The following is an 11,023-nucleotide window of genomic DNA, read 5'->3' on the forward strand; positions in this document are numbered from 1 at the left end:
TGGGAAATTCTAGAATGGCCCCAAAAATGTGAATGAACAAAGGAAGAAAAAGGAATGACGTGGCAGTGTGCCAAGATTCATATGAGCGATCCAATGGTTCAAAATTTGGGAGATTTTGAAGAAGAAGCCTCGTTCAAAATTTGGGAGATTTTGAAGAAGAAGCCTCGCACGTGCACTTGCTATAGGGATAAGATGTTTGCGCACCGAATGAAAACCATGACGTGGCAGTATGTCCAGATTCATATGAGCGATCCAATAATTCAAAATTTGGGAAATTCTAGAATGGCTCGAACCCACGACCACAAGGTTAAGAGCCTTGCGCTCTACCAACTGAGCTAGACGGGCTTTGGTGAATGTGCGAAGAATTTCATTCTTGTATCCATTAAATCTCTATATGATTCCATGATGCCATCCACCAAAAGCAAACCCACCGGTCGGTCGGATCCGACTTCCGATCCCCGCCAGCACCAACTATCCCGCGAAGAGAACCCCACTGCCGCGGCCGGAAATCTCACCAGTTCATCTACCTAGCTCGCCGTCTCGTCGCCAGCCACCCTCCTCTCGCCGGGGAGGTGATCCCGCCATGGCCTCCTGGCTCAAGGTCGCCGAAGGTACGCGCCACAGCCTCCTCTCCCCTCCCCTCCCCTCCTTCCGATTCGCCGCCGAGATCCACTTGTCCTGCGGGCTAAGATCTGGGGTGTCTCCCCTCGACTCTAGCACTGCATCCGCGGCGGTTACTGCGTGGGATTACGACGCCGGCTGCGAAATCTGGCGAGCTAGCCTTGATGCAGTGCCTTGTTCGACCGCCTTTGGGTGTGCGGGCGGGCCAGTTGCAGCCCACACGAACCCATTGCCATCCCATTGCCTGCTTACGCTATCGACTTGTTGGCAATGTGGAGCTGTAACAAGTTTCCTGTTTTTGCTGTAACAGACTTGCTCGAAGTGGTAGACCGGAGGGCGAAAAGCGTGGCCACCGAGCTGTCCGATGAGCAGACTGCTCCTCAGCCTTCAGGTAAACATTGCCCCGTGTTAGCCAGCAGCTCGGCCAGTTGGAATATTAGTAATCGCTGATGTTTGTTTGCTGAAGGATCGAATGGCCAAGAAGGGCAAGCAAAGAGGGGAAAGCCCAGGGAGAAGGTTGCAACTGGCTAGACTTCTTGAGCATACTTGATTACCTTGCAGGCCGTGTGCCTGCTACCTGATGTCTAAAGTCTGCTGTAACTTCGCATTGCAGGGTCCATTGAAGCTCACTACTGGGGATGCAGGTAACAGGACAGCGGCTCAGAAGGAGAGGAAAAACAGGCAACCGCCGCGTGAGAGGATTAAGATTGAGAAGATCAAACCTTCGGCACGTGCAGATTCATCAAATGATGATGCTATTGCTATTCCCAGTGCCAGTGAACCTGAAGTCACTTCAGTTGATGCTAAGGGAGCGAATGATGAGAGCACGTCGGACAAAGTGGAGAACGCCACCGTTGACCTTAAAAATGATGCAGCTGCTAATGCTATCGATAATGCGGTTGAAGTCCAGTCGATGGAGAAAACACCTGAGGATACAGGTCCCATCACGGATCATGTTGCAGGTTCTGGACATTTGGAGAGTGCCTCTGAAAGCTCTGCTCCTTCAGTTCCAGACGAAAAAAATGAGCCAAGCAGTAGTAACCAGTCTACTGAGATTGGTTTAGCAGTCAGTTTGGAGGATAAAGACACAGCTGTGGCTGTTATCCAGGAGAGAACTATCTCTGGAGTACCCGATACAGAAGGTTCTGGCAAATCCCAAGATTTGAAAAAAGATAATTTGTCAGATCCACCAGAAATCACACAAAATCAACAGGAACATAAGTCTGATTCAGTTCCTTTGAAGGATCAAGACCAACTTGAGGAGGTAGGCTGTAGCAAATTGCACTCATAATGACCAAGATATGCTGATGTGAATGCATTCTCTGCTTACACTATACCGCTGTCTTGTTGGTCTTTGGCAGGCTCAGGGATTACTAAAAAGCGCTGCAAAAACTGGCCAGTCAAAAGAAGCTAGATTAGCTCGGGTATGATTAGTATAAGCTTAGTGACTCTGCCATGTTACCTGCTTACCTTTATTGTGATTAAGTCCATATGTTGACCTGTTGGTTTATGTTTTACTTATCAACAGGTCTGTGCTGGACTTTCATCCCGTCTCCAAGAATATAAATCCGAGAATGCACAGCTAGAAGAGCTTCTTGTTCAGGAGGTCAGATTATCTTACCGAAATTCATCTCATTACATTATTTCCAATTACCTTAACCCCATGCATGGTAGAGTGATTTTCTCTAATATATATTGATTTCATAACACATAACAGAGAGAGAAATGTAGCTCACATGAAGCTCATATAAAGCAACTACAGCAAGAACTATCGGTGTCCAGAGTACAAGGTTCACGAGTTGAATCTAACATGGTTGATGCTTTGGCTGCAAAAAACACTGAGATTGAATCTCTAGCTAAATCGTTGGACTCTTGGAAGAAAAAAGCAGCAGCTTCAGAAGAAATGCTGGCATCTTTACAGGTTTCATCTTTCATACTCTTTCAAGTTTTTTTTTAATCTTTCTGTAACACTACTGCATCGCCAAAGGAAAACCATACATTGTGGCCAGTATCCTGTACAGTTGCAGAGTTTAATGCTCAAAAGAACTGGCCCTTACTCGCAGGAACTAGCACCTGTGTGTTTAAGTTGTACAGCTTGATATGATCTCTTTTGGATATAAATGTTGAATAGTATGGCTATATGGGTGACTGTTAACACTTTTCCTTATGTTTTTAGGCTTCTGTAACATAACTGATGTTATCAAATAATAAATCGATTTTGTTTTCTGCTGATACTAGGAAGATATGGATGGCCTTAAGAGGAACCGTGAGCTTACTGAAACCAGGATCATCCAGGTTAGTGAAATAGACTTTCTGGGGTAGAATAATAGAACAGCCTCATATTTTCATGAAGTTATCTAACCTCTGTATGTACCATGTACATTTTAGGCTCTACGAGAGGAACTTTCAACCGTGGAGCGGAGGGCTGAAGAGGAGCGTATTGCACATAATGCTACAAAGATGGTAATTTGTTGAAGTGCATCCGTTTTATTGCTTTGTCTTTATCATAATTTCTTGTGTTATAAAATTTCAATACTTTCTATCACATTGCAGGCAGCTGTTGACAGAGAAGTAGAATTGGAGCACCGGGCTGTCGAGGCATCGAACGCTCTTGCTAGAATCCAGGTAATTTTGCAAGGTATAAATATGAAGCATCAACATGTGGTCTATTATGCGACGATGTCAAAATTGTCTGCCAATTTTCTTGAACACTAACAAGGAAACTGCATGTTAGTGCTATGTAGATGTTTGGTTCAATTGGCATTTCTTGCAATATCATGCGGAGTGCAAGGGGCATTTATCACAGCCTGACTATTTGTTTCAACAACTACAAATGTTAGTCTACTACGTTCTAGAATCGGCAGAATGAATAACTCTTTTGAATGACTTAAAATTTACTCCTGTAAGATCAAATGTTTTGGCACATGCAGGTACGCTATCCCATTAGTTGCGTTCATCTGTTTATTGGCCTATTTTTCTCCAGGGGATACATTTGAAGATCTAAGTAGATGTCTTTAAAACAAGCTTCATACTCAAACTGCCATGATGAGCTAATTCAACATTTAGAAGTTCTAGCACTGTGACTAAGTGGAGACAAATCTATCTGGATTTTAGAGGTTCGTCAATACCACAAGGCCAGCATGTATACTTGCAAGAAATAGTAGTCCAGCTAGAAAATTAGTAACTGTTATGTTTCCAGGGCTGCGCTTCAATCCATATGTGCGATTTATAGTATGTTTCCACTAATTTCTAAGGTCTTGTTTAAATTGTTCAACTCCTATCCGTTTTATGTCAATTTAATCCAAATCTTATACTTGCAATAATGTCACTTAGTTTAGATTCTATGGGTGTCACATTTTAGCCGACTGGTCTCCGATTTTAACACAATCAGTGGTACTATTAAACTTTTGTGTGTGTTTCAATCTGCTACTAAAGAAACATTGGCAAATTCAGTTTGATCTTGACTGTTCTGTTGGCATACAGAGAGCTGCTGATCAAAGCTCATCGAGAGCAATGGAATTCGAGCACAAAGTAGCTGTACTTGAGGTAAATTCCTTTCCGCACTGTGTGTCATATCTGATCAGTTTAGTTTCTGCTATTAACTATCGGTACCATGGTTGTTTCAGGTTGAATGTGCATCACTGCACCAAGAACTACAGGAAATGGAAGCTCGTAATCGCCGTGCTCAGAAAAAGCCTTCTGAAGATGCTAATCAAGCTCTTCAGGTTAATTTTTTCTTCTAAAGCAGATCTCCCGTTTCTCATTACTAAAAAAATACAGTTGACAGAAATAGGAGGGGGAAAATGGAAAATGTTTTGACACCTATCAGGTAACCCGCAGTGCGATCACGGTCTGGGTCACAAACTGCAGAAAAGTTGATAGCACCTCCTATTAGTATTAGCTATCTTTGCACAGACACTCAGCCAGATAAAATAGCGGCAAAGAAGTAACAACAAGGCATAACAATATATATAGTGTGGAACTGATTCCAAATGGTGGTGAAACCGTGAAAGTATAACTGGGGGTTCTTCAGGTTAAAATGAAAGAACCTTGGTTTCTTTACGGGATTAATATGAGCTGTACTTTTAGCATACTCCATACCTGAGATACTCATATTGTGGAACTATTTACTACCCTATCTAGAAATGTCTATCTGTATTTATTTATCTTTGCTTTTGAAATAATAGAACTTAGCTATCCTGAAATGTAACACTTTGGTGTTTGTTTCTCTTGATGCTGTGCTTTTGGAAAGCAGATACAGGCATGGCAGGAGGAAGTTGAGCGAGCACGGCAAAGCCAAAGAGAGGCAGAAAGCAAGATATTATCCTTGGAGGTACTATTTAATTCATAAGATATCAAAGAATCAGTTGTCAAGTAATAATTCGGAAGTTTAGGTAAAAATGCTAATATGATGATCAGGTATAATATCACAGAAAATGTAAAAAGTATCAATGGAGTTGTTTCTATTATAGTAATCAGAATGCTCTGTCTTGCACTATTATTGGTTAACATCCTTACTTGTATGATGTAGGCTGAGTTGCAGAAGATGAGAGTTGAAATGGCCGGAATGAGACGAGACGCAGAGCATTATTCTAGACAGGTTGTTAATCCTAATCAAATCACACTTTTCTTGTTAAAACTGGGTGAACAACATTTATCCACCTGATAACTGGATGAATGCAACATTTACTACAATCCACCTTGTTACCAGATCATACTTAATGGTTACTTTTTCTTGTGCAAATGTGTCTCTTTTTAGGAGCATGTTGAGCTAGAGAAAAGATACCGGGAGCTCACTGATTTGCTGGTATGTGCTGAAGCATACCAATTTCCTTTTCTGTCATTGACATTTTAGCAAAGGAGAGCTAATTCATTATCTATGCATTATTTCTTCCAGTACCACAAGCAAACACAATTAGAATCTATGGCCAGTGAAAAAGGCGCATTAGAGTTCCAACTGGAGAAATCATTGAAGCAATTCCATGAAGTGCAGGTTCATAATTTCTCTTCTTCCTATGTTGCTTGTGCTATAGACTTTGTCCTGCGGATGTTCTTATCTTCTTACCATTCTGTTATCTTTGTGTTCCATTTGATAGGTAGAAGCAGAAAGGAGTAGGGTTTCTAGCAGATCAGCATCATCATGGGAGGAAGATACTGATATCAATGCGCTAGAGTATGTTGACCGCGTTCTTTTCGTTATTTAACATGCAGGAAAATATTGTTTATAAGCATGCCATAGTTTTTTGATGATGTGAGAATGTCCGGTCAAAAGAGAAGCAGCCATGTGTTGCAAATTGTACTTTGAGATTTCCAAGTTTTAGCTGTGCTCTTCTATTTGGAAGTTCTAGTACAGTTTTAGATAATTACCTTTTATATGTCAGGCCTCTTCCTCTGCATCATCGACACATGGCAACGGCAAATCATCAGGTATATGTGTCCAATGGAAATCTGGAGTGCAGAATCCTAACAAATAGTGGGAGAGTACTAATATTTTACCTTGCTTGGCATTTTTGGTGTTCCAGTTACAAAAAGCTGCGAAGTTTTTAGATTCAGGGGCTGTGAGGGCGACAAGATTTTTGTGGCGGCATCCTGTTGCCCGAGTCAGCCTTCTATTCTATCTGGCAAGAACAACATAATTTTGATCCTGTATGTTTTATTTTAGATCATGTTAAGGCTGATCCCTGATTGAATCTGCGTATACCTGTACCAGGTGTTTGTGCATTTGTTCTTGATGTACTTGATGCAGCGCCTGCAGGTACTCAACCATGTTGTACTGCTATCGCATTTATTTGTTTTCATTCATGTCATTTCATGCCATGGTCAGGCACAGAATGTTGTTTATTTATCATTCTATCCGTGTATTATCACAGAGCTCTTTTGCTAAAACAATTAACCAAAGTTAACTGATGAGCGTGTTGGAATGTTACAGGACTTTGCAGCGGAAGAGACTGTGAAATCGTCCATGGGGTACCTGGCCAACGTGAAGTTGCCATAGGCTTTACAGCCTATTCCCACCCTCATGAATCTAGGCGTTACTTCCTGATTATTATAGCTCTATACGTGGCCCCTATATGTTCCTACGGGATTTCAACGATCGCCTGTGAAATTCCTGTGTTCGAAATAGGCCAGCCGTTAAGTTTTTTCGTGGTTTGATGTGGTGTCAACCATGCTACAATTTTTTCCTTCCCCTTCCCCCTCGTTTGTAAAGTAGTAATGTTCTTTGGTTGGCCGTGGGCTATATAATCCATTCTTTAACACTTGATATTGATCACAAATGTAGCAGCCTGACCCGATAATAATATATATGTGTCATACAGGCCACTTGAGCCAATTATTGTAGTACTTACAACAAACTGTTGGTGGTCGATGGAGCAAACTGATATGAAATGAGGAAATGCGTCCATACTTTGAGTTTTGTTTTGTTTTGTATTGCATCGTCTCTTCTCATCTGGATGCTGCCTGTCTGGTGCACATCTTAAGGAAGCTGGTCCCAATTCTCTGAATATGCAAAGTGTCCACCTCAATGTCCCACTAAGGCCATCCATTCAAGGACCATTTTTTGCATGTGGTTTGATTGAATGGGAGCAGAGACACAAGCAGTGCATTTAGCAGTGTGTTTGGTTGCATGTTTGTGCTTCCCTGAGGCAACATTTTGCTGTTTTAGTTAACTGCAAGATCGTGCGGTGTGGTAACCTCTTCTCCGAGCACACGTAGTCATTGGCATAACAGTAGCAGCAACACTAACAAACAAACAGCGATTAAACCACACTACTAAATAATTGTTCAACACAAAGCATGCATATATCATGTACAACTTTTAGGCATAATCACTGATCTTCCCCCAAATCGAACCCTATCTGACCCAAAATTGAACAGACACATCAGGTTCAGTCAGTTCAGTATTGATTGAGGGAGTTATAAAATAAGCAGAACTTGGTTTCATTTTCTTATAGATTCCCAATATACAAGCAGTTTTACACATCGTCGGGTTTAACTATTGGCCAGAAATTGAAAAGTTGAATTAGATATAATCAGGGATGTGATGTACCTGCTCGTTGCGCATGCTGCTCTTGCAAGCTGCGACTACCCGTTTGCGCAAGCTAGATGCCATGTCCGTGCTGCCGCCGCTGCCTCCCACGCAGGCTACACCCAGGGTTAGATCTTCATCTTCTTGTCCTTCAATTCGTCTGAAGCCCGGCGACTGGCGTCCAACGAGGGTGCGAGGAAGTGCCGTGTCGGTCTGTCCAGCGGCGGCTAGGTTAGGAGCGAACCAGACTGGAGGCTGAAGCGAACGAATTGAGGATTTTTTCTGCTGTCGATCGATATGGGAAGCGCTCGTTTGGGCTGCGAGCCTGCTATAGGGCTTGCCTTGCACTTACGTTATTGTCCCATCCAAATTGAAATGGTTTTCTTCATTTTTTTACATTGTTTGCTCGTGCGCTGGGACGAACAAAACTAGTCTGGGCCAACCTGGACGACTCAAACTAGGTGCACACTTTCCAGCCACCCGAGGCGGCCGCCCATACCAGCCCGTACGGTGGCGTCGCCCTTCTTTGTGTGTATGATTGGAGTAGTGAAAAATATTCCAGTGACGCTTTTGATTTACCCACAAAATGGTTGAATTGCTTATTTCTATGAACTGAGTTCGCGAATAATGTGAAGGATGCCAGTCTTTTCATCTTATTGTAGATTGCTTAGATCTCAATATGTCAAATATAATCACATAAAATATACAGTAAAAGCCAGTGTGATATGTGTTGCTACAACTAGTCTGACAACCTATCCTCATATAACATATCAAGTACGCACCATCTTATCAGATTAACCATTCGACTTACCAATGCAGTGTGGGAAGAAAGAAGTATTGTGACTGCGTATCCAAAAAATTGATGCAATGGACTCCTTTGTAGAACCTTGTTAGCAAAAAAAGAAGTTGCAGTATGCCTGTACAAAGAGCTAGTATAAGTTCAGTTACCCGCTTCTCGGAATTTTAGTTAGCCACTGATTGCAAAAAAAATTAATTACGTTGCTTGGCTTAATTTAGTTTGCTACTGATTACATAATGCCATAGCGTGTAAATCCTATTATAGATTGTGCCTATCTATATGTTTGATACTTACTGTTAAGAATTACCTATTTGACTGAACTTAAATAGCCACTTAATCACGTAGATAGCTGGTCACATGTACTTCTAGGGTGCAGCAAAATTCGTGTGTAATTTACGTTATGATACCCTATTTGTTTAAATAGTTTGCTGTTATCACTTGTAGCACTAGTAATGTTTGCATGTTCATAGACAGACAACTGCCAGGTTTATATGAGGACAACATATATATATATATATATATATATATATATATATATATATATATATATATATATATATATATATATGACAATTTTTTCCTACTACCGGGTGTAGTTACTCCCACTTTTGTTTCGTATGTTCTAGGTAGTATCTATTATATCGGAGAGTATGTACGTGTAATATGTAGTATATAAAAATGTTTAGGTAGTATATATACTACTTTTTTGGTAGTATGTACCATATTTTGTGCATACTTCATTTCGCGTACAAATATGTACGTATTTCACAAATACAATAAAATTATGAGCTCACTTGCAATTTTTTCATATAACTCACTTTGGAGTATCTTAGATATAGTATATGAACATAATAAAAATAATAAAGTAGAGTATATATTATCACATGGTAGTATATAAGAAATGGGTGTAGCTACACCCGGTAGTAGAATGCATTATCCATATATATATATATATATATATATATGACAAATTTTATCTACAAGCAGTGGTAGTTACCCCTATGTTGCCTAGTTGCCATCTGTCCTCCCGTACGCCAAAGCTAAACAGGCTAGTGGATGAAAAGACCCGCAACCGTTCCACTATAATTAATAATTTAATTAAATAATCACTAAAGTTGGGCATGGTTAGTTCAACAAACTGCTAATACCATGGCCACATGCATCGCATCCCAATCTCATTGCATGGATAAGGCTAGCTAGCTTTGACGTACTGCCCCCGAAAAATCTAGGTATACATAGATCTTTATGTATCTATACAATATAGTTTAAAAAAGTCGTATAATATATTCTAACTGTTTCGATGGGAATCACAGTATATATTATGTTCTCCCTTTTTTTGAGTCATATTATATTCTCCCTTAAATATCGTAGTATACATACTCGATACTCCAAAATAATTTATAGTATGTAGTATATTTATTTTGATCCCCATTATTATATATACTCTATAGTCCAGAATAATTTATATTATATGCCATATTTCCAAATGATATTGCACATACTATATACAAAAAAAATATGACATAATATACTCCATAGCCGTATAGAGTAGGAGAGTATGAAGTATGTCTTGGAGTGGATAGAGGCGTTACAATATATAGGGTGTATACTATTTTGCTCGGGTATGGAGTATGTGCTTTACCTGAGGTTTGGAGTATGAAGAGAAGGAGTGTGTCAATGAAATTGAAAGAGAGTACAATCAAGGATGGTGTATGTAGTATGTGTTTATGTGTGTATGTGTCCATGACGTACCACTATGGGAGTGAGTTTATTCATGAGAGGAGTATATTCATCTGAGGAGGGAGAGTATAAAGAATGTAGTATGGAGTATACTGAAGAATGACAGTATGTAGTATAATAAAGAAGGCAGTATGAAGTAAATAGTATATTTCACGGTATCTCACATCGGTTTGTCCAATGATACAACTGGTTCATCCATGCATGGAATTCTCGATCTTATACTGAATAAGCACTTATATACAGAGAGACTATTATCTTTCTCGATCGTTGCATGTGGCTCACATTGGCTCACTATGGAAATTGTTGTGACAACATATCTTCTGCAACCGTACATCACCGCGGTGGCGGCGGCCAAAGTAGTCGCCCTCTGTTGTGTGCTGATGTATGTCGTCGTCACCGCACCAGGACTATGAACCAGTTACCTAGCAGTCGGCAGTAGTTGTACATTGTTGTTTCCACTGCCGTGACGAGCACTCTCCGTATGAAGCTCCTTGTAAATTCTTGCCGTAGTCCACGTGATCCGTTTACGCTGGTCCTGAAACTTACAGAATAGATCATTAATTAGGGGGCAGCTAATTGTTCAGTAGAGACGGCGGCGGCAAGCAGCGGAAAACAGATCGTTGATTATGGAAGTTGCGAGTCTTTATGCAGCCTGCAGGAAGAAAAAGTAGATTTCGATCTCAAAAGTAAGAACTGCATGTGATACAACTATAGCAAGAGATTAGATCAGCAAGACATATACGCGCATCTTCTAATGCACTGGTGGAGTATTGTTCTCCATAATTTGAAACATATGGGCAGGACATTGATGGCTTCGCTGCTCTAAATCACAATGA

At 40.7% G+C, this 11,023-nt stretch overlaps 1 protein-coding gene across 1 annotated transcript; it reads left to right on the forward strand.

The window, feature by feature from the left end:
- Positions 1-402: 402 nt before the first annotated feature.
- LOC119276830 (golgin-84-like) lies at positions 403-6,970 on the forward strand. The gene is made up of 21 exons (XM_037557995.1): positions 403-611; positions 932-1,012; positions 1,088-1,137; positions 1,235-1,885; positions 1,983-2,045; positions 2,150-2,227; positions 2,339-2,542; positions 2,860-2,916; positions 3,010-3,084; positions 3,175-3,246; positions 4,105-4,167; positions 4,248-4,346; positions 4,877-4,954; positions 5,153-5,221; positions 5,381-5,428; positions 5,519-5,614; positions 5,718-5,794; positions 6,003-6,048; positions 6,144-6,242; positions 6,332-6,376; positions 6,551-6,970. The coding sequence occupies exons 1-21, from the start codon at positions 584-586 to the stop codon at positions 6,614-6,616; spliced, it is 2,145 nt and encodes a 714-aa protein (XP_037413892.1). The 5' UTR covers positions 403-583; the 3' UTR covers positions 6,617-6,970.
- Positions 6,971-11,023: the final 4,053 nt, after the last annotated feature.

The sequence above is a fragment of the Triticum dicoccoides genome, chromosome 3B (genome assembly GCF_002162155.2).
Source record: "Triticum dicoccoides isolate Atlit2015 ecotype Zavitan chromosome 3B, WEW_v2.0, whole genome shotgun sequence".
Classification (NCBI taxonomy): Eukaryota; Viridiplantae; Streptophyta; class Magnoliopsida; order Poales; family Poaceae; genus Triticum; species Triticum dicoccoides.

What these genes read in the sequence shown, in the direction of transcription:
- LOC119276830 (XM_037557995.1), top strand. Translation starts at nt 584, where the DNA reads ATGGCCTCCTGGCTCAAGGTCGCCGAAG. An exon ending in ACAAAGTAGCTGTACTTGAG is followed by an intron (nt 4,168 to 4,247) that starts GTAAATTCCTTT and finishes TGGTTGTTTCAG; the next exon opens with GTTGAATGTGCATCACTGCA. An exon ending in CAGAGCATTATTCTAGACAG is followed by an intron (nt 5,222 to 5,380) that starts GTTGTTAATCCT and finishes GTCTCTTTTTAG; the next exon opens with GAGCATGTTGAGCTAGAGAA.